Source organism: Phoxinus phoxinus (assembly GCF_949152265.1).
Source record: "Phoxinus phoxinus genome assembly, chromosome: 11".
Lineage (NCBI taxonomy): Eukaryota > Metazoa > Chordata > Actinopteri > Cypriniformes > Leuciscidae > Phoxinus > Phoxinus phoxinus.
In genome coordinates this window covers 8,313,884-8,338,185 of record NC_136886.1, presented here as the reverse complement: position 1 = coordinate 8,338,185, position 24,302 = coordinate 8,313,884, and the positions used below count along the sequence as shown (strand labels likewise).

At 39.1% G+C, this 24,302-nt stretch overlaps 1 protein-coding gene across 1 annotated transcript; it reads right to left on the bottom strand.

The window, feature by feature from the left end:
- Positions 1–231: 231 nt before the first annotated feature.
- rybpb (RING1 and YY1 binding protein b) lies at positions 232–22,722 on the bottom strand. Its single transcript, XM_079629587.1, has 5 exons — positions 22,316–22,722; positions 21,567–21,692; positions 6,171–6,455; positions 5,992–6,087; positions 232–3,041 (listed from the first exon to the last, which is right to left on the bottom strand). The coding sequence occupies exons 1-5, from the start codon at positions 22,339–22,341 to the stop codon at positions 2,792–2,794; spliced, it is 783 nt and encodes a 260-aa protein (XP_079485713.1). The 5' UTR covers positions 22,342–22,722; the 3' UTR covers positions 232–2,791.
- Positions 22,723–24,302: the final 1,580 nt, after the last annotated feature.

Sequence of the window (24,302 nt, the reverse complement as noted above, 5' to 3'; positions counted from 1 at the left end):
ATTTACAATTAAAATAATGAGCTCAAAACAGAATTTACAAATACCAGCAACTAGCAAGAAAAATAACCAGAAGGAAAAAAAAAAGATTTTTACTAACAAAAGGAAAAATTATTATGCAAAAGAAAACTGTAGAAAGCATCTTTTTACAAGATATTGACAAAATGAAAGGAGCCAGGACTATACAAACGCTATAGCATATGTAAACACGCATTCTATATTTGGGTTTCTGACAAAAAAAAAAAAAAAAAAAAAAGCTACAAAAATGTAACCATCTTTACACAGTAAATTAAGGTTACTGGTCGTACACAAGAACAGAACTGCTTGCGCGTAAAAAAAAAAAAAGTTTAGCTCCATTGCTATTCATAGCCTAATATGTTGGCTTTTGCACCACTTTGAGTTATACATAAAGCAATTTAAATTCAGCAATTGTTTTTTCTCCTCAAATTTGAATAAATTAAGATACAATTCAGTTTGTTCTTTTTTTCCTTTACAATTTTACAAAATTCAGGTAACCGTTTTTGACAGCGGATAAGGCAAGTGAAAAGATGGCTATATTCATACATTTTACGAAACGTTTTTTTTTTTTAAGCTATACATTGCAAATCCAATAACTTTGCAGGGGTTAAAATGTACTAAAATCTCAACAATCTGAACAATGCAGAATAATTAAACCCCCAGTGATTTGTGATGTCAAACATCTCCCATTCTGGTTATTACTTTGCATACTTTGAGTAAAAGAAAAGGTTTTACGAATAGTGTCTATCTTGAATTGCACTGATCTAAATGGGTAACAAAACAAAATCAATATCAATACAACTGAAATGCTTTGTATTCAACAATCAATACCGGTTTGGTTGGTTAACATCACAAATACAGAAGACACACGTTTAACCCCTTTAAAACAACCCAGTAAAGCCTTCATTTATACAAGATGCTGATTAGTCTGTCTACTTCTGCTAATGAAGGTTGTTAACAGAAGCAGTTTCCCATTCAAAGCATCCAAGTGTCCATTTACCTCTTCATTTCAAAACATACAAAAGATTAAAAGAACAATTCAAGGAGGGAAAACAGCTCGATGGGAATTCACTGTAATAATTCGATGCCGTAGCAGAATTAACACGCGGTACAAAGACAGAAGTCGGTGTTGCCTTTACAGATTTGACTTGAATGTCTATGAATTTACAAGTATACAAATATTCTGCATATATCAAGAGGACAAGAATTACACATTTGAAATGGATTATATTAGACTTTATTAAAATGTTATATATCACACGTATGGTAATTACATTTTGAATTATTCATTTGCCTAGCATGTCATCAATATCAAATTCCTTTGGTCCTTCAATAAATAAAACTCATATCATATACACATACTTTGTACAAGTTTAATACAGTTCAAAGGGACGATTTGCTGACTTTTAGATTTGTGGGAAACGCCAGCTAGACAGCTCGAGTATTTGGAGTCAATGGGGATCGGTAATGTTGAGTGAAATCATGCTTGTCAATTTTTCATGACACCCAAGTAAACTCATTTTTTTTAAATGTTGTTACTGAATGCTTGTGAGACTGAGTTCCCATGCATTCAATGACAGTTTGAAGCTCATGTTCAGCATATCTCTGGATTCTAGCGGTGGGACTGTTTTAGTAAATACAGCACTGCTCTCCATCATGTAAGTTTCTGAAAATAATGGGAAGGAAAGTCACACGTTTGCCTTCAGATTAAAACAAGGCTGAGTATAGCCTTAACATTAAAATTGGTTTCTTTCGAATCAAAAAGAACTAGAAATCGCAAAATAAGTTCTTCAACGTTAAAGGCCTTGCGGACCTTTGAGACGTCAAACCCTTTTAGTGTTTTTACAATACATCATACTATGTAGACCATGAAGGACATCAAAAGCTGTCAAATAAAACGTTTCAAATACATTTGCAAAACCAGACGTTAAGCCAAGTGGAGCATTTAGAAAGCTCAGTTCCGAATGTTCAAAGCTGACATCATGCTCGCAATGTCTCCTTGCAGTTTTTGAATCCCAGCTGTCTTCTCCATAACAAAGCGGATGCAAAACACCATCCGTTCAGTTCATTGACGAAACCAGATCTAGGGACCCCCAGTGCACAAATGTTCAGACCAGTCTCGCAAAACGGAACAAACTAAAATCCCAAAACAAAGCAACAGAAGAATGCAGCCTGACACCAGGACAAATGTATTTCCATTGTTTTCAAGAGTAGAGGGATCTGTTTCTATGGTGTGAACGTCAGTCTGAGGACTGAAACCATTTCACAGTGTATCTAGCACCATTGCGGGAAGTTTCTCAGGAATCTCCAGCAAGATTGTTTCAACACTAAAGGGGAGCCGTCGGCTTGAGCTACTTTAGCTGTGTGAAACTGAAGAAAAAGTAGAAAGATGCAATATAATAAATAAGAGCAATAATGGTCCAGAATAGTTAAAATGTCGGTGGTTATTGTGCACAGTGGACATTTACATATATAATTTTTTTAACAAAACAAAAAAAAGTTGATTCAGCTGGACATCCATGTACAAATATAAAACAATACATACAAGAGTGGGATGTCTCCAGAAAGGGAAATGAGGTACAGGTTGCCCAACGACCCAATACCATGGTCCAGTTTGCACCATTCACACAAATGTATGTGTACGTATGTGAGTGTGGGTAAGAGGACCATAAATCCCCCTTTCAGTGATGGAAATGAACATGAGTTGGCTCAGGGCAAGGTGAGGGGAAAATGGAGGCAAAGTACATCCCTGCGGTCTCGACAGCGTCCGTGGCGCTCAGAATGACTCATCGTGCCCGGCCGAGAGCTCTCCCTTTGGGGTCGAAGCACGGGATGAGCCCTTGTCCATGCTCTCGGAGCCGGAGCTCTGGTGCTGCTGTTCAGAGCCGGCGCTGGAGGTGACTGTGGAGGACGAGGTGGAGGAGGTGCGGGTCTTCTCCTTAAAGTCTGTTATGATCACTGTGACGTTCCCCACAGTGATGGCCAGCTGCTGGGCTGTGCTCCTGTCAATGTTCTTCAGCTTGGGCCTGCGGATGTGGAAAGAGAGAGAGAATTATTCATATTAAATGGAGAAAAGGATGGTTGTTTCATGCAAACCACGTCGAGGGGTCAAACACTTGTCCACAGTAAAAACAGTCCACCCACACAGCTTTTAATGCAAAAGACAGAAGTAACTAACATGTTACTCTCTCACTAGCGCTAACATTTAGGAGTAAAAATCACTAAACACTGCTTGGAATGCAGAAATGTAAGGACAAAAGATGGTTTTGAGAGAAAATAAGACCAGGTTCTCATTTGTTTGCTCTAGATAAATATGAACAGAGATCAGCCAGATTATCACTGAACAGCAGACATTTCAAAAGTTAAACATCACCAAAACTGACATTTACACAAAAAGCTAAACACAAAATCTTTAAAAAAAGAGAGAGACATATTTCCAGGGTTGTGTGCATAGCAAAAGCACAAAGCTAAATCTCATTGATTGGCATTAGCCTCAGTTGTTAGTATGCCTCCAAGACAATGTGACACAATGAGCTCTGGCAGAAGCAGACAGAAACAGAATGGTGGGACGGCAGCCAACAGGGCGTGTGTGGGAGTAAAAACTGTGCTGCTCATTTGAGATCAGCCCACGACTCGCTCATTCAGAGAGAAAGGGATAGAGAGAGACACACAGAGAGAGAGAGAGAGAGAGAGAGAGAGAGAGAGAGAGAGATAGAAGGGGGGGGGGGGGGCATTTGTGAATCAGAGCAGTTTCTACAGTGATTTTTGTCACTGCTGACTGCCAGCTTTGTTCACTGTCAGACTGACTTGCAACACATTCTCAAGTCAGATCAGTTTGTATTATTACACTACCATTATTTGGGCTTTTAAATAGCAACATTAAAAATGATTATGAAATTGTATGGCAGTTTCTAATAGAAGCGTCTTCGCCTTTCCAGACTATGTGAGCATTTCTGGGGGGGTGGGGGGCAGGGTACAGGCACCTGTACAAGCACCTGATTTGGAGCAGTATGTGTTTTATTTGGACCGGCAATAGTTTTTTCTCCATGACTCTTTGATGAATAGAGTTATAAAAAAACAGCATTTATTTGAAATTTTACTTTCAAAATTACTGAAAAATTGAACAATGCAATGAATAACGTTTAACAATGCGTACAAGTGAGCGATTATAAACGCATTAAAGGTAGGGTTGGTAATCCTGTTCAGAAACATTTTTTATTATACTGGGTGAAATGGTCCTTCCATTCTGATAGTAGTCAATACATTATGTGTTCAGAAAAAGGAATGAAAAAAATCTGACCTCTGTAGCAGCTGTAGGACAGTAAAAACTCTGACCAATCACTGCCATTCGGTGCGAATGTAAAGAACCAATCAGATGCCTTCATGTCTCGTGCCCGAGCACCACTGCGTGCACAGCAGTGATGCGCGGGTCAACAACCCGCACCCGACCGACGTTTTCAACTAACCCGCCTGCTTAGACGGAGGAACTAGGGGTGCGCATTTTTCTGAATGCTGTATGATATAGCCTAGTGTTTTGTAATAAAGGCTTGATTTATTCATTTATTTCGTTTCATTTTCTTAACAATTAAGATGCTGCATGTGTTTATCCAGTCTAATCGACTTGTGCGTCTCTCCCCGGACTTTCCCAACAAAAATCCCGCCCCCTCTCAGCAAATAGGCTACATAAAACTGACATTACTGAGCTATATGCGTTTAAAAGTAGCCTATTAAAATGGCACAATGGCATTGCTCAGTTCAACGCGTTGGGAAATCGGGCATTTTGTCCCGCGTCAGCTTTTATTCAAAAGTTAATAATGCGCTCAACATTCAAAAGGTAAATAAGGATTTCCCACTGTCATCTGCAGACTGCTCGTGCGTCATCCTCGCGCATTCAGCCAATAAAGTGTAGACCTATCTATGTATTTCATAGAACATTGTGTCTAGTACTATATAAATTACAAAGGTAAACGACCCGACCGACCGCGACCCGAATATCATTAAAAATATTTTTGGATGACTCGTAACCGCGGGCGCAGGCACCCGCTCATTTTGGATCAACCCGCGCATCACTGGTAGGTACTGTACATGCAGCTGACTCCAAATGTGGATGCGCGTTCATGTTTGTGGGGGGGCGTAGCTTTGGACGGAGCACTGACAGGAGGGGGCGGAGCTTAGAAGAGGTGCCACTTTCAAATCTGGCTAGCTCTCCAACAAAACCTACTCTAGCTTTAAATAGAGGGTAAAATCCTGTCGATTTACTGCAATACATCATTTATTCCCAAATTTCAGTGTTTATTAAGGCTTTCAGACTGTGTATTTCTTGATGGCACTCAGCCTGGTGTTTTTGGTCATCTAGTGCTCGTTGGCGGGAGAAAAAATAAAATAAATAAATAACCAATCAAATTTGGTCAAACTTTTAAACCCGAATTTCATTTAACTGTATAAGCTATACAAAAGAGTATGAGTTTGTTTTCTTTTATGCACTTTTTCTTACAAATGTTCACATTGCATTTACAATATTTTTGTCCATTTTGAGTGTTTTTATTTATAAATAAATGTTCACCTTTTTATTAACCTATTACTGTAGCAATTACCAGTGGGATTTTAATTTCCAACCTATTTTGAGGTTCCCTTTTGACCTAGAGCTGTTGCCAAAATGACGCAATTTGGGTTGTTTTTACCTCACCATTTTTTTGTGTCTAATACATTTAAATAATCACAGAAATGTACTGCATGTATTTTTACAGTTAATACTGTAGAAATACAGTACATTGTAGGCATCTTTGCTGCCAGTCTTTTACTGGAAAATAAACAAATACTGAAAATAGTGCAGAACTATTGTAAAATAGAAGATGTAAAAAGTGCATTCATAATGGTGCGGAGCAGAGCGAGCGTTTTTCCATAGGATGACTGCTGATCCTGTCACTGCTTAAAAAGAAACGAAAAAGAATAAATACAAAAATAAAGGTTAGATACCTGGAGATGTGAGAGTTTTTAGTTTTGGTTGTGGATTTGCCGGACTGAATGCTGTTTCGCTCACTGGGTGGGCTTTGATGGGTGTCTGACTTGGGTCTGTAAAGAGAAAGTCTTTTGATTACAAATGCCATAAAGCATAAATCAGACGTTTCTCAAATTCTTACTGGTGATTAACGGACTTGTTCTTTTTGCTGTTGGGTTTCTTGGTGATGGCTGGGATGATTTCTTTCTCCCGGTCCTTCTTCTCTTTGTCAGGTTGATCCTTCTCGCATTTGTCCTTGTCCTTTTCCGTGTCCACGTCCGTGCGTTCGATGTCGGGAGGATTTCTGTCGGGACGCTCCCCCTCGGCCCGATCTTTCTCAGGCCTCTCTGGCTTCTCCTTCTTCTCTTTCTTTGGGGGAGGAGGGGTGGCATACTGCTGGGCCACCTGCTGTGCCACCAGCTGGGAGTTTATCCGGGGTTTCCTGTGGGGACAAACAGAGTTGATAGTATCAGAGTGCCACAGACCAATTGAGTAAACTCTTCACTCATCTGGTGAGCCTTTAGGTTATTGACAAGTACAAGTTCAATATTTAAAGTATCAATGTCTGAAGTAAAATAATGTCTTTTTCAAATGAATGTTCTTGGTTCAACACAAGCTCAAACATCTCTGCATTTGATTACCACAGAAATTAACCTTGTCTTGTCCCTCAGGTTTAGGGGGGGAAACCCATTGCATTTACTGAGATACACCTACAACAGAAATTTGAGGTGAAGTATGACAAGCAACTTTTTTACTCTGACAAGTGAATGACAAATTTGAAAAGCACATGAAAAGGCTTAATGTCGAGCCCCCTTTATTTATATATAAATAAATACCAAATCATTTAAAATAATTATTTATGTATATAATATGACTATAATATGAGTTGAAATAAGTTATTTATAAGTTCTACGTTTAATTTTATTTATATTTCATAAAAAAGCTCTTTAGAGCAAACATACAGAATTACGTTAATAACATTTGACCAGAAATTCATTGTACAGCATCAAAAGGTCTCCTCTCCATTGCATGTCTGCATGTAATCCACCTCAGTCAGTGTTTACACAAAAACATTTTAAAGCACATATTCTGTGGATTGTGATGAAGACTTTAAGCCATACCTAACCAGGTAATGCCCCCTGCAGGCATTTCAGTGACTAAAACCCTTTCACTGGTCCCCGAATGTGATGACAGCCCATCGCCAGCTGTGTGGGTCTGCTGAATGTGTAATCTCATTACTCTACTCCTTTAATAAATGACTGTGAGGATCATAGGGTGGGACATTTGCAGCATGTCATTGTCATAGGGACTAATCAGATTAGCTAGAAGGTTTGGCCCCATTTGTCACAAACCGGATAGAAAGCGGTTTTCGGTCTGGCTGTTCGCTGAACAAACAAGCTATAACAAAACTTGGGGTATAAAAAGTAGCACAGAGAGGGAAAATATTATTTAAAAAATGAAGGTCTAAAACATTAATATTATGTACAAAAGCAGAATATATGGGCACTCCAAAAAAAAAACGTACCATAAGAGTGCCATAAAAATAGTATTATTTAATTGTATAGTATAATTGTATAGTCCATACAACTTGATCTCAAGTCTTATAAAAACATACAATAGATTTGTCGGAGGAATAGACCCAAACATAAGTTATTTAGTGAAATCAGATATTTGTATAATTTCTTACAACCAGATTTCCGTTATGCACTTGCATGTTCAAAGACAAGAACTCAATTTACAAAAAGTGCAAGCCTGAAACTGCACAATATTCATCTGTTCTCATGTGCATCATGAATATACCAGGTTTAAAAGTAACCAGGTAAGAAGTTATTTATAAAAATGAGAATATAATTTTTTTCTACTAAAGAATAGTATCCATGTGGGTGAGGAAGCCTTTTTGCTTCTGTGCGCACACACATTCTGTAACGATGGAAAGCTGGAGGCTCTCTCTCCTCGGTGCGGTGTTGAGTTAATTAAAAGCCGAGGGGCTGTGTCTGAGATCTGAGGCAGAGCGCCATGCAGCCCGAGCCAACTCACGTTCCTCAAGCATAATGGCCAACATCTGGCAGCAGCTGGGGGTAACAGAGGATTTCAACTGATCATGGGGCTGAAGCCCACAAGTGTTTTTTTTTTTTTGTTGGTTTGTCTAAACATTTAGACTCGGGAGTCCTCTTCACCTCAAGATTTCAGATCAGTCGCAGTTGGGAAAGTTCAGCTGTTTAGATTGCGGTTAGATTCTTAAAACTCATGAATGAAAGATTAAGGCCAGACATAGCCTACTCAATACACTCACGTAAATGCACAAACATGAAGGCTTAGCCAATGTATTGTACTGTCCCACTTAACAGGTGTTCTCACGGAAGGAAACCACAGAAAATAAACCTGAGAATAGGCTACATTTGGAATGTTAAAACGAGACTGAATCATTGTGTTCACATATTTGTGTAGAGGACATTTATGACTGCAAGAAAGCATGCATAATAACAACTCATCCACACATTGCACTGACTGGCTATGACTGTTGAGCTGCACAACATTTGTCTCAAAAGGTTATCGCTAAAATCATGTCATGTTGTGCCTAGTTAGGAGTGTAAGAGGTCACAGAATAATAAACGAGGCAGAATGCAACTGAAGTAATGATAGAAGCAGGTATAGTGATCCCAAGACCAAATGGTCCTGTTGATGCCTTTCAACTCAAACCAATATATAACCATGCATAACACTAACAGCTGTCTACTGGTGGTTTGAAGAAAACATGTGGCCCTTAGATAGCGATGGTTCTTTCACTCCCTATGACTGATGCGATACAGACGCCTTTTTCACAGAGACCAGCCAATGTGAAGCCAATCAATCCCTCATAATGGGGAATCATGTTCAAGAGGCCAGCACAACTCCAATCAATACAACCTCTGCAAGGAATCTAGATGAGCTTTAGGGCCCGCTGGCAAATGATACTGAAGAGCATCTTTTAGAGCATGTGGGAATAGTATGCATATGGCCTGTGCTGGTCAAGGGAAGAAAAAAAAGAGACATCAGGAACTAACACACAGCAGAATAACTAAGGAAAAGCAAACAATTGTTTAAGTTTTTTTTTTTTTTTTTTACATTTATGCTATAAAGGCAACATATCCATTCCAGAGTATGATTAACAGTCTGCTGTGTTATAATCTAACTATGATCCAATTTACTGTTACACCACATGCATTTTCTCTCAACAATTTACGTTCCAAAACTGACTGTATTTACCTGAAAACTGGACTAGATGGACATTGAATAAATGGGACATATTGAAATATCGATTTTTTGACAAAGATACTAAGATATGCGTGCATGCTTCAGATGTGCACACAGAAAACTTCACAAAGCGCAAGCTGTCAAGCGTCTTCATGCGCTTGTTTAAATTGGCAAGGCTTAAAAACACGCACAGTTCTGTCAACTGTCTTTCACGCTTATCAAGCCCTACTCAGCGCTTTCGTTAGTGTTTTGAGTCTGTCCGACACTGAGCACTGAGTGCACAATGTGTGCTGTTTTGGTCTCACCTGCGCATGCGCACTATCAACACCTGGGTGATGACGCATATATGACTCTGGTCATATTAGATGTATTGCCTTAAGCATACGGCATTCGCATTGAACGAAGTTTACAAAGAGAGTAAATTTTTTCGACCATCACAGTTATAATGAATTGGGAAGCCAGAATGTTCCCAGACAAGAGATGTATATGATGCAGGCAGCTAGGCCTGTCATGATTATGAAATTTGGCTGAGGATTAATTGTCTAAAAAAGTAATTGCGGTTATGACGATTAATTGCCTGTTTTAGAGCTTTATCATAAATGTTTTTTGTGTACTTCATTAATTAAATAATTTATGAATTTAATCCTTTGTAAGTTGTAATTTTGCAGCAGTAAATAACTGAAAAAAAAAAAAAAAAAAAAAAAAAACACAACAAACTGGTGAATCACAGAAAAGGCCATACTATGTATCATTTATATACAGTATGAATTTATGGTCACTTTTTTATTTGTTTAACACAATCCAGAATCCACTAAATCATTTATGCAAATCCATAGCTTAGTCCCTTTTCTACAGATCAAGCATATATCATATTGGAGAGAGTATAACAGTGCAACCTGTCGTAAACGGACGAGGTGAGCTGTTTGAATGCTGAACGGATAATGATTGACAGCTGCAGAGGAGGGAAGACGAGTTTCCGTGAACTTTAATTTAATGATGTAAATATACTTCTGTCCCTCACATTAAGCTATGGAATGGCATCAGAAGCCTTTGAAAATATTGCAGGGAAACTTAATTAGTGCTTGTCTATTTCTTTTGGTCCATGACTCCCCCTTGTGCAGAAGGCATACCGTATAAACGAGTGCAATAATTGCGGTCGCCTGAAACACTGCAGTTATATCAAATGATCGCGATCAGACGGTTATTTAATTATCACGAGAGGCCTACAGGCAGCAGCTCTATCCGCAGCGTATCTCCTCACTTGCCATGCTTTCAGCAACACAACAAATAAGGAATTGTGATGTCCACAACAGATTAAGTTTTACATACTTAACAGTTGACTGGACCGCTACTCTAACGTGAAACTCATGCGGTACATATCCATTGACAGAAACAAACTTTAGCGGAACTTTTTTCTACTTCACCAAACCATATTATAGCTGTATCTTCTGATTTGAGATTAACCGCGGTGTAAATGTGACACGCACGCACGCACACACACAGTCTATTCACTGTAGTACATTTAGCACTGGGTAATTTGCTCTAATCTAGACTGGGGTTTTGTCAAAAGTGCACGATCCTCCACTTAACAGGTACTTGGCTTAGTTTACCTCCTGAGGGGGATCCAGAAATCCCTTCCAACCTGAGGTCAGCCCGGCAGACAGGCCTGTGATTGATTTGATTAACCTTCCCTTGGTGGATCTCCTGCCACGAGGGGAGATTTGTATCAGGGGCAGTTTAGAGAGACAGAAACAGGCTGAGTGTTTGAGCCATGAATCAGTGCCAGCTGTAACTCGGCCACGAGAGCTCACTGGCATGTCAGGACTGCTGTCAACACTCACTGAGCACGACAAAACCCACACAATGCATTATTTACTGATCGACACATGACCGCCTCATCACAACCTCACCCTGTTGACTGGGACTCGTGTATGAACACAGGTGGCACCTCTCCAATGGGAAGAGAGAAATGGCATACAGTTTGAGATGAATACTGACCCAACTCACATTAGCGAACAGACGTTAGTTGTCAAGTCAAGGGAAACTTGAACGGAGCTGGATGAGAGAGGTCATTGTGGTTGAGAGACTGTGTTGTGGAATTTCATAATACTCTTATGGATTAGTCAGGGCATATGCCACATTTAATTTCACTTCAATGAACACAACGCTGTGAGGGACAATTTACTGTTGTATACTTTGGTGTCCGTCATTCAGCTGACAAAACACAGAGTACGTCTTTTCAAAACATTTCCTGTTGACAAAAATCCAAAAAAATTGCTATGTAAAGACAAACTACTGTATCTCTCTCCCTCAGAACCTTATTTTCATTTGCATTAAATTAAATGTTGCCTACCTCTAGCTAAGGTCCATTACTGCTGTATAGAGTATGTATACTGTGTATTGAGCATTGAGCATTTTCTTTATGCATGGAACCATCTGGATGACCTACATTTGACAAAATCTGCAGTACACAATATCGCACACTGTGTAGAACACTGTATCCTAGGGCTACATGATTCATCAAAATTAAATCGAAATTGCGACTTGGCTTTGTGCGATTATGAAATCGCAAAAGCTGCGATTTTTTAATATTTGTAATAAATAAATAGCACAGCGTGTTAGTGATCAGTTGTAAATGCTGCTCGATCTCTGAAACCACTGTGAGTTGCTTATAATGTGCATTTGAAAAAGCAACACGCGAGTGTAATCTTGAGTGTAAGATATTGTAATGCAAAGCGTTTATAAACCTGTTGTCCAACAAAAGATAACATTTAATAACATGTTTTTACTTCAAACTCACTTCATAACGTCAGTCGAGTGTTTGAAATAACTTTCTTTTGTGAGCTGATTTGGCTTCTTATAGAATGATGCAGACAATATATTTTATAGTATTCTATACAGTGATAAAGGCTATGTCGATTAGCATCGCATTATAAATAGGCCTTTACTTTATTATTATGATGAAGTACACTCAAATACACCATATTGCGGAAGTAGTGTGATTATTGTCTTCAAATTTAATCAGTCAGTCTTTCTATCTTCTTATTCAGCTAACGATAGCATGATGCCTTTGTCCACATTAGGGATTTCCTGTAACGTGAAGTTACATTACTTCTGTGAGGCATAAGTGGAGTTCCTGCACAAGGGAACCCTCCAGCTTCCAGTATGGATGAAACAGACGTAATTAGCTCTCAGTAATGGTGAGAGCATTCCATCCTGTGTAAAAAAAAAATAGAAAAAATAATATTTCTCTCTAAAGAAATTTACATGATAATCCATACATTTTTCTCCAGTGTACAGGAGTTTTTTTTTTTTTCCACAGTGGATAAATTAGAGGGTCATATTGTAATATATTCATAAATACTCTTATTTTATTTTTTTAATAATTATTAAAATATTATCAGGAATATTGAAGCAGAAAATGTTGAGCCAAATTGTGCATTAAACCAAGTAAAAATTCATGGACCATTAAAAATCTCAAACAGTACAACCTTCAAGATCCACCATTCTCATTGCAAAGAATCCCAGTTGCAATTGCAGTATGCAATTACAATTATTTATATTGATTTATAGCTAAGGTTTTTCAAAAGGGTTTCTTAGCTTAAATGGTCTTGTTGGACCTGGCTATTCACCTTTCTCAGTTGTATATTAAAACGACAAAACAAAATATACAAAATTAAAATAATCTCTGAGATGTAATTATCATTATCAAACAGAGGTTCAGAGAAGGTCAGAGATTTTGGAGAAACTACATTATTCTTAAGATTAAAATACCATTATCTCCTTCTCTGTTTATTAGGAGATCTCTCAGAGATTGGAGCAACACCTCACTATGTAAAATGAACTAATCTTCAACATTCGAAAACTAAACAACTATTAAATATTAATCATAGGTTAAATTTATTATTAGAGCACATGGCAATCGAAAAAATGGCCGCTGTAGCAAGAAAGAGCACTAGACTCAATTTGGAAATGTCACGTATTTTTTGAGCAGTGTATTCTCATGTCTGTGAAAACCCTATTTAGACAAATTATTGTATATCATTGAATGTAATACAATAATACTACATTTTTTTTCAAACTGAAGTAGATTAAAAATATATTTTTAAAGGCATTAAATTATATAAATTATTCTTTTTTTTTTTTAAATATACAACTGGTCATTTTGTAAACGTGGTGGAACTGTGAGAAAACAAGCCTTGGCCTGAAAAGCCCCCCATGGTGGCATGTGTCACTTTAAACTGATGCGCTGTAATTAATGACACCACACATGGAGGCTCTTTCATTCCTAGAGAGGTTGGCATTTCGGTGAGGCTCCAGTCTAGGCTTCAGTTACACAAACGTTAGCGGTGCAGTAAATTATGGCTGCGTTAAATGAAACAGATTGCATGTAGAGGCAAGACAGAATGAGAGAACGCTCCAGTGAAGAGAGGCTACAAAAAGCGCTCAATTAACACAGCTCTCCAATTCAAGTGCAGCATAAGCAGGCAATCATGGTCATTGACTCTTGCATGCTATGGGGCCACAAAGTGCCCTGGAGAGAGGACAGTCAGGTCAATGGGATACATATCTGATACTTATGCATGGTATTGGACTACAAGGTGCTGTACCTTTATAGGCAGATTGCAATCGATAAAGAAACCTGTTGTCATTTAAGGGATAAGGCTAGTTAGTTAAACTGAACCCAGACTCTCTACTGAGCCTATGGATGTAATTAATCTCAGATGGAGGACTCAAAAAAAAAAAGAAAGAAAGAAAAAAAAGCAGTGCAAAAAACATTCATATTTGTCCTAAAAATATGCTAAACTTTTTAGACGTTTCCTGACAGCATCCGTGAGATTCACCACTAGATTTAACATGGTTCGCCTCTTACATCACGGCAAGCGCGACAGTTATGTGCAGTGGCAGTTCGAGGAGCGCCTTGATCCTCTGGCGTAGCAGTATTAAGCGTTTGGCTGGTGGGGGATGATGAAGCTGCCATGTGTGCACGTGTGCTGAACAAGCTCTGGGACCGGGCTCCCATAAGCCATTCTACCAAGCGATTAGTGGCTTTGTGCCTGCTGTACAGAACGGAGATAGTGAAGAGAGCACCTAGAGAACAGGCCCTGGGTTCCCGTGCTGTCGCTCTCGACTGGGTGGAGAACATTAAACATTCATCTCCACCTTCTGGAGGGATTCTGCCCTCCTTCTTCCCAGAGGAAATTGGTCTCTGGGGAGGAGATCTCAGCTGTGGTGAAAAATCTAACTGCTCTCATAATATGTGGATGTGAAATGCAATGTGAAAACGGGGCAGTTAGCGGATAACATAAAAAAAGTAAGTAATTAAATAAATAAAATAGAACACCAAAAAAAAAAAACTTTTTTTTGATTGTCACGTCGAGAGATCAAGCTAAATATTACATAATAGGTTTAGTTTCTAATTTTATAAATTAACAACATTTATATGACTAAATAATGCCTAAAAATTACAAACATTACTAAAAGAACAAAATATAAAAAAAAAAACACAAAAAAGAGACCGTTGAAAGTAGTACCAGGGTTTTTTCCTCCCAACACAATTTGTTCATGGAGTGGCATAACAAACATGACCTGCATTTTGTATATGGAAATCAGGCACAGAGACTCTGTGTGGGCCTGTCTAAAACTAGCAAAAAAGCAGACATGAACATCTCTTTCTCTCTAAACATCTCTTTCTCTTTTTTGATCCATCCAAGAGAAGCTTCCTGTGTTGTCTGACCTTTCACCAAAGGAAACCACACAATTCCCCTCATCACTCAGACTGCAAACCAGGTGTAGAGTTTGTGTGTAACCCACATAGGGATCCATCTATCAGCAGAAGCTTGTCATGTTTCTTTTCATATGAGGACCTGAAAGAGTGATACTTTTTCTATCAGACTCACTCAACCTTGTGTCCTGCCGTTGCCTCTGACCTGTATAATTACAGGTCACTCTTCTAATTAGTATGAACGAGCTAAAGGCTGTGCAATATGCACCCTATTCAACAACAACTTACTGAATATTTATGTCTAGACTGGCCTGCTCTGCTAAACTAATAAGTAGAAATGCAACAAAGAAGCACTTTTTGTTAAGCGCTCAAATAGGAAACCATGTCTTGTCGCTGAACTGCTCCTTTGTGATTCACTTTTGCACTGAGAGAAAAGTTTCAGTACTGAGTAGTTACTCCCACACAACTAAAATATCTGGAGACAAAGTATTTGAACACTAAAGTCGCACTTAAAGTTACTGCATTAAAATATAAAAGCAAGTGGCATTTAAATACATTTTTGAAGCTCAATTTGCAAGCAGAACATTTCATGAAGTATAAAATTATTAAAACAATAGAAGCAGAGTTCTTAAGACAAACTGTATTTGGAGACAGGTTGTCAAATAAAATTGGTTTACCGTAATTTTTTTTTTTTTTTTTTTAAATGGCTCTAGCAGCATTTCTTTTCAGATGCTTGATTTTATATTTTGTATGTGACGAGTCTAAATACTTCTAGGGGCCACGTGACAGAGTTTTCAAACAGACTGCCGTTGTAAAATAAAACCTTCACACGAAGAGTTCACAGAAAAGATATTTCCCTCGCCATCACTTTCATACATTATCTGCAAATCCATGCCCTTACTGCTCTGAAGAATTTAATGTCATAGAAAAACACATCAGCAAGCAATAAAGTAGGCTGACTAATCCTCTTAGCGCTAACATCTACATACAAGCAGAGCTGCAGATTGTAATAGCTTTATATTTCCTCCGGCAAAAACAGATTCCAGCTCCAATCAAGACAAGCTGTCAGTCACTCTAGCAGTCAGTCTGCCTTAGCATCTTCATCAGCATTACCCAGCGCTCCGCAGACTACAGCGAGCACAACCGCTTCAGTTCCTACTCAGTTAGCTGATTAAGTGTGGTCACCGAACGTCACTGACTGTGTTACGTGAGATATGCATGAGTCAGGCGAACGGCAGCCTCCTCTGCTCCACTGACTGAATGACATGCGGAGGAGAGCGGGAGTTGAAGGAGGGTGAGCCCAGTGCTTCCCAGCGCTGGGTAATGATGTGCTCCATTCTGCCTTCCCTCTGAGAGCCTCTTGGCTGAGTGAGCACATCCCAACAGAGCCGTCCATCAAACTCAGCATGCAGTGGCCCACAACCCCCTCCTCACAGCGCACACACGTACAACACGCACACTCGCTCTCTTGCATTCATTCACTCTCTCCATTCTTTTGGGGCCCTTTTTATCTCCTCCCTGGTGCCTTGTCATCTGTCTCCCTTCAGAATCACATGGCCAGCAATTTCTCTGTTGCTAAATCACTTTCAAGCCTATTTCAGCCCACCCAAACACACACACACACGGTTCAAACTCAATACTAAGCATCAACTGGTACCACCAGGGCAAAGAGGTCCAAAAGTCTGAGAGAATACTCTGAAAATCTGGGATTTAACATCCTATTTTAACCTGAAAATAATCATAAAAGGTATAAGAGTTTAAAAAGTATAAAACATAATATTAGTTATAATATGTAAAACAAAAAATAAAATTGATCATCAGGTTCTGTGCAAACTTGTTAAATGCTGCTGTAAAAGCAAATAAAATATTTCTAAACATTCATGTACATCCATTGTCAAAAATATTAACAAGACTATTATGCTGATGATAATATAAATTAATTAAAAGTTATATATTAACAAAACATTTTCAATAGTGGTCTCAGACTTTTGGACCCCGCTGTAGGCTAATACAATTTAAAGACAGCAAATGAGATTTACGTAACATTTACTAAACAATATTGTATTGGATTTAAACTAGCAGAATATTATGCTGATAATATTAATAAAAACTTAAAATAAGAAAATGAAATAATAATAAAAAAGAAACAAAAAGAAAATAGAAATAATAATAAAAAATCATGCATTTAAAATAGAACCATTTTCTCTGTTGGTCTGACATTTGGACCACACTATATACAAGGACAGGAAATACGATGCAGTCTTCATAAAAGTGAAAAAAAAAAAGTATTGAACATTAAAATACTTTACAATAACATGTTCATTACCTGTTGGAAGATTCTGCCAATCCCAATGGCTATATAATGTTTGATTAGAATCAATCTGGCTAATATATTGGTCCATCACTCACTACTTAACATCTATTTGACCTCAACAAGACAAAATCTCACGCATTCCGATCTCTCATTTTTGCTCTAGTGAAAAACGACTAAGTGTGCTCATTCACTTTAATGTCTGCAATCTCAGAAGTTTTAAACCCTCAATTAACACACTGGTATAGATTAAAAGCTTATGCCTGTGGTTTAGAGCAGGTCTAAATGCTGATAACTGTGGATAAGCAAAAGTGTGTCTAAGTGTGTTTGTAGAGGCATGGGGGAATTTGACACAGTGTTAGCAGTCTGATTATGTAATTTCATTATCCTCAACAATCTGCACTCAAGCAATGGCGAAGAAAATTACTGGATTGTAAATCTCTGCTCCATCAATTACACACACAGAATCTCTGCCACCCTTGTTGATTTCACGAATCAATAGTGTCAAGACAATATTATGTTATTCCAAGCGGAACAAGACACTTAAAGCCTCAATTTCCCATGGCATCACAAAGATTGTATGAAATTCTTGCACTGTGACATACTTAATATTCTATCAGCTTGCTCTGTGTGTCTACCTTTACATGACACGAGAGAGACACTAAAACAGTCTGTTGAGTATGGGTGGGAATGTTGAAGACACCTCATTACTTGATTGAATTTTGATTCAGCGACTTTCAAATCTTTTAAGAGTTAAAGAGAGCAGTTGCCAAATTCTATGGAAGATTCTGAAAAAAAAACTGCTCTGGTCAATCAATAGAAATACAATAAGAGGCGGCTCTACAGTTTTCATTCAGTGTAAATTAAATAACATATCGGAAAAAACGTCAACTATGTCAATCAGTGCGTGTCTTGATTTCTGTGGATGTGCACAAGACTAATCAACTATTGAGTGTGTGTAAATACAGTGAGGAGTTAATAAATACATGTTCCCTTTAAATTTATTTATGCTGCTGCAAATGCATTTAAAAAGATGTTTCTGCAAGAATGCAGCAAACATCTATATCTGTAATGTTTTGTCCCGTGTATGCTTTAGTTTATCAATAAACAGAATTTTTAATAACGTAAAAAAAAAAATAGAATGATATTTTGCGGCTTAGTCCAGAACTGTAAAGGAACTGCAATGCATCTGTGAATCGATTTTCCCCACCTCTATCATTGAGTGGTAAAACATTTCTTGTGTCTTGAATGTTTGCTTTCATCAATACTGACATAGGAAGAAACAAAACTACTTGGACACTTGTTTAAAGGATGAAAAACTTTGTCTGGGACCTGGCAGGGAGCTTCAGGGGAAGTAAAAGTACACCCGCATTGAAGATCAAGGTAACACAAAAGCCAAATGGCACTTCCCCCTGATCCAGCGCATCAATCAACTTAAGAAACCCCTAATGGATTCTTCCCTCTAACCTGTGGGTGACTGATATGCATCTTGGAACATAGAAACCACGGAATCTGATACAGAAACAAGGTGTCGCATTCTTCACTCCTGTTCTCAGGATTCCAATCTAATATTAAAACATGATGCTTTAAGGTCTGCAAGGAATGCGGTGTGAGGAAATTTGATTTCGATGGGCTCAGAGGAAAGAAGATCGTTCTGAAGTTTTGCTTGAAGCTGTTTTTTTTAGTTCAGATTAGTAAGAATGGAAGATTAAAGCCATCTTAAGGCAACTTGAATCCAAAAGTGCTACCTCACAAATAATATAGACCACACGTCTAGCCTAACATGCGACAAGCCCAGAGTGATTCAGGATAAATTTATGCTGGGTTGACAGTAGCGTAACCCTAGATAACCTCTACTGCCATGGCAACACAAAGCGAACGAGTTTATGAAGTGTGCAGCTGCTGTGTGGGAAAAAAAACAACAAGAGACATGCCTTCCGGCAAAGATGTCATCCAAATCATACAGTCCTGCAAGTAGCGGATACACGAGCATGAAAGCCATACATATAATTCATTCAACACTTCATTAGCACACTGTTGAGCGTCAAATTGCCCAGTCTATAAGTGAACATCCAAACCTTTATGAGGTCTGTTAGTGATTCAGTTGAGCAAAAGATAATCTGCTATGCTCAATTAACATTTATCCCTAAAAGTTGCCTTTAATTACCATCTTAAGTCTACCGACACCATGCACACTCTCCTGCAGCCAAGTTTGTGGGACGCTGCATGAACATAATCTCCCAGAACCCAATGTGCTCAGGAATCAGATTAAGCAACGCAACAATCCCGACATTTTAAACAGAGTTTCTTTACATGACGAAAAACAAACAAACATGCATTGCTAATCTACATACATCCTTGCACAGGGGGTTGCTGCATTCTTTGAACTCCAAAGACCAACAAAGATAAAATAATTGGTGAGTGGAATGCGTTATCACACCACAAAGACCCATTCACTGAGGGAAACCGAGATAAAAGGTGCTGAGCTGGGAGCATAAACTGCTGCACCCTTGTAAGAGAGCGCATCGTTCCTCTGCGAGCACCCCACGCTCCCCCCGTGCACCACTGGAATACATCAAACGTGGACAAGATGCCTAATTAGTCCTCATTACAAAGGGAGCCAGGCTTCTTACATCAGCAAACAAATCGCATCCATCAAAGCTTGACAGCGCAGATCAAACAGAGACAGAGCGGCTCTCATCAGCAATATCGTACGATTTCTATTTAGCAGACTGATAGGAGCTGGGCTGCTGCCAGCGAGAGTGAGACGAGGGGTTTCCGACACGCATGGCATCATTTCCTGTCATTACTATGATTTCTGCAAACAGATCCATGAGCTAAGGGTTTGCGAAGGGAATAAGCTGACTAATCGTTATTGACAAATACGCCACTTTGGAGTGTCTGACTTGTCCCGACACCTCTTCTTTCCCCCAAATGTCAGAAAAGCACTGGGTGTAAAAGAGCAGATGAAAAGGTTAGAGCTCGGGGATTACTGCGTGCAGCCGCATATTACTCATAGCTGTAGACACCACATCAGTCAGCTGATGAGAAGTGTTGGCGGGTTCACACATCATAACAAACGGCGCAGGCCAGACAGACGTAGAACATACGTAACTGAGGATACACAGCTACATACGCTTACAGGAATACAACCACGATGGCATTTCAGGCAACACGAACACATTCATTTGACGATCTAATCAGTGGTTCTCAATCCGGATTCTGGAGTACCCCTTATTTAACAACTAAAATATGATCAGTGTTCTATCCTGAAATATAGCATGCAAAAAGAAGTACATCAAATATATTGCAAAAATGAAACAGCAGGCAAATAATACATGGATACGGGAGCGTGCACCCTGTAGTCACTTTGACATCTTACGAGGAGCTTCGAAGCCATTAGAATAGTTGATCCTCAATTTTTTTTTAACAACACATATAATTAGCAGAGGTTACATCCAGACATCCTAAACTAAGGGTTACATAAGAGTGACCTCCAGGAAACAAAATGAGAACCACTGGAGTAAATGCACCTTTATGAATGGACAAGCACACCCAGACCTGTTAGTGACAGCTTCCAAATGAGCAGCATAGTAATTAGAGTAATGAAATCATTCAATTAGGCAAACCAGAAAAACAACATTAACGTCTGCTTCTTCGCCCTAAGCTTTATTTCAAGTGAGCCCCATGTTAGACTAATTCTTAAATCAAGCAGAAATTGTTACACTTGCAGATGTGTCAAAACAAATGGCACATCCTGAAGAATGTCTGACACCTGATTGACCTTTAAACTGTTGCAACCACTTTAATAAGACAGGAAACCCAAGAAAATGTTTTCCTGTTCTTGATCTGATTCTGAACAACAAATGCCTTTGATCAAACCCAACAAATGCCAGCCATGGATTTAAATTGGAAATCTGACTCGAGCCACACATGCAAACACTGCAATAGCAGGTATGCATCTGCAAGCATGCATGACCATGGAGCTGCACTGAAAGCATCTGCACGAAAATACAATGCAATAAATTGTGTTCAAGCTAATGCAGGACAAAGAAAGTTTGCCTATCACTGCAGTGACTGCACGGGCTGGCTGCCACACTCCATTCTAGTGCCAGTCATCAGACTGAAGAAATGACATTTAACTCGCATGAGAGGACTGGTGTTTCAAGGAATCTTAAAGAGCATATCAACAAGTAAAGCATTACAATCAGCTGCATTAGTGAGGATGAGATAAGAGAGAGAAGGATTGCAATGCTGCAGAAGTCCAGTGTAAATGCCCATACCTGGTAGACGTGCCCTTCCGTACATCACAGATGCTGCATTTGAAGGCTTCGGCACTGTTTCTGAAAGTGCACACGCTACAGTCCCAAAATCCGTCGTCCGCTGTCGGTTTGGCTTGTCTTTTTGGCCTTAAATAACAAAAAAAGAAGCCCAAATTATAAAGGTCAACCTCCATGTTTGCCCCCCTAACATCCTACACCCCTACTTTTACTGTCTCGAAATCGTTTAACGTATCCGAAGTGGCACAGAAAGTGACAGAAAATCCGACCCGTGACGCGCGAGGGCGGTTTATTAGAACCGGAAAATACTGGAAATACACGCTAACCAGCTAACTAGCCACGGTTATTCTCAACAGCTCCTAGTCACCGGTCTTAACACATATATAATACACTCTCTAGATTGGTGTCCGCTGGCACGACAGCTAACATTAGCCAGCGAGCTAAAGATATCGCGTCGGTGAACGGCGTGAAATTGAATGTCAAAAACGGTCCATTTAACGTTGAACTTCGACCAAAAACCCCGTCCGAAGAGGCCAGGCGTATCCCGTAGGAAGAAAATCTCTTTGTCTGAGAGGCACTGAGAAGTGTTTAGAGTCCTATGTGAAGAAGAGAAAGCCGCCATAGCTGCGCTTGTTTCTGAGAGAAAGGAGAAACACTCCTCGAGAAAAGCATCCGAATGTCCACCGAGCGAAAAACAGCCGCGCGGTCACCAAAATCGCCTCGGAAACTATCGACTGTTGACGCTTTCTTACCTGGTCGGGCTCTTTTTGTCGCCCATGGTGGAAAAACAGACTCTCAAAAGACCGAAAAGGGTTCAGTAATTAACAATAATTGTGTGTGAAGGTCCGTGTGAGCGTGTATGTGTGTATGGTGGATCCACACAGAGAGAAGCGCTTGCAGGCAGTCTCGCCTTCCCCCGACTGACTGACTGACTCTAGGCAGGGCGAAGAGACTGCGGACCCCGTGACTGCGCCGCCCAATCACCGCTGCTGTCGGTTTAAAAGTCTCGCCAGAAATAATCGGCACGGATAGAGTAATACTACTACACTCTCCGATTGCCAAACGTAATTAGACTGTGTGCCTGTCGAAGTGAGAGAAAGCAGTAGTGAGAGATCTACTCGATGACTTAATGACTCTGCTATATATCAACTGCAGCACTGGGGAGTGTGCGTTGAGTTGGGATCTATGGGGAGAAAAGTCAAGTTCAACTTGGGACACCTTGATGCTGTATAGAATACAGGAGTTTACTTTGTCTTGTGGTATACCATCTCAAATAAAAGTAAGCCATGAAAATGCAAGGACCAAATGACCACATAACCACAGTTTTAATTCTTCAGTGTGCAAAAAGTTTTTATTTATTTTTATTTTTAAGTGTCTGATAACTGAAGAACCTGTTGTTAATTATTTTATTTCGGATTTTTTTATTATAAAATAACTAGTCATAAAAATAATATTTAATGTATTATTATTACTTTAAGCTGTTTTTGATGTCACAAATATATTTTTTTATATTTAGCCTGCATGCCTACTTGTTATAGTTCAACAGAAGTAAATACAGGTATTTTCTTTTCTAATTGTGCGTAGAGTGAAACAGATTACCAAAAAAAAGTTGGACATGGAAATTGTTGGCATATGTAAAGACAATTCATATGGAATTTTTGGAGAGCTCCTACTTGTACCACCAGACCGCATCAGATTAATTTAGGCATTGATACATGTTGCCATAGAAAAGGATGATACCAGAAAAGTTTCACCAGAAGAAAAAAAGTTTAAAAAATAATTTAAAATAAAAAATCTATTGATTTGAATTGGTTTACCAAATAGAGGATGAATTTTTATTTCATGCTGAAGCTAAAATGCTGAACTTATTAAACGAATGAACACATGAGATCAATACCAAAATCAATGCCATTTTGTTGTCACTGACATCAGCGTATTGATATTTTGTATGTCATGGCTATTTATCTGCTTTGACAAGTATGACCAGAATCTAAAAATACATGCATGGCGGTCTTATGGAGGATACAACAGGTTCTAAACACAATTGACCTCACCAGTTTCTTTTGGTGCGAAACACATACCATCCAATCACCACACAGCCAGAGATCATGAAGGGAACACACACGTAATGAGCAACAGACGATGATGATACGAGGGGTTTTAGCGTTTTTTCTTACGGACTTCATGATTTCAATTTCTCAAGAGTCCAGTCCTCATCTGCGGCTCCCATTTATTTTGGATTGCACAGTGAAAACAAACGCTCGAAGAGGCCCCTCATGGTAGACACAAGGGCCCCTGTGTGGGGGGATATGAAATGTGAATCATTAGCTGCTCTCTGGGGTTCCAGCCCCTTTGTGCCCCCTTTTCTCTCCATGTGCTGCTGGATTCTCTGTTGCAACTTCATGACAGACTCTTGCACATTTACTACCGGCCGATGTTGATTGGAGGTTTGATCTGGAATTCTTTGCAGATGGTTCCTTACAAAATCCAGGACAGCTGAGAATACAAACGTCTAAGGTTCGGAAAAGCCAAGAGCTTCAAAGACCACAGTATAAGAAAATGATAGAATCACACAATTGTAAATATACAAAATACAACACAGATGCTGTCAAAGTGTTTTTAGCCACATCAGAAGAAACATGAAATATTGCAGTACTGATTACCTGAGCTTTCAAACCTCAAGTTCACACTCTGCTTCAAACACTGATTCATAACTGAATGCAGAGAACTTGTAGAAAA

Coding starts and splice junctions, on each gene's coding strand:
- rybpb (XM_079629587.1), bottom strand. CDS start 22,341: ATGGGCGACAAAAAGAGCCCGACCAG. Junction 6,088..6,170: donor CCCAACAGCAAAAAGAACAA/GTCCGTTAATCA, acceptor TTCTCTTTACAG/ACCCAAGTCAGACACCCATC. Junction 3,042..5,991: donor AAAAACTCTCACATCTCCAG/GTATCTAACCTT, acceptor CCACATCCGCAG/GCCCAAGCTGAAGAACATTG.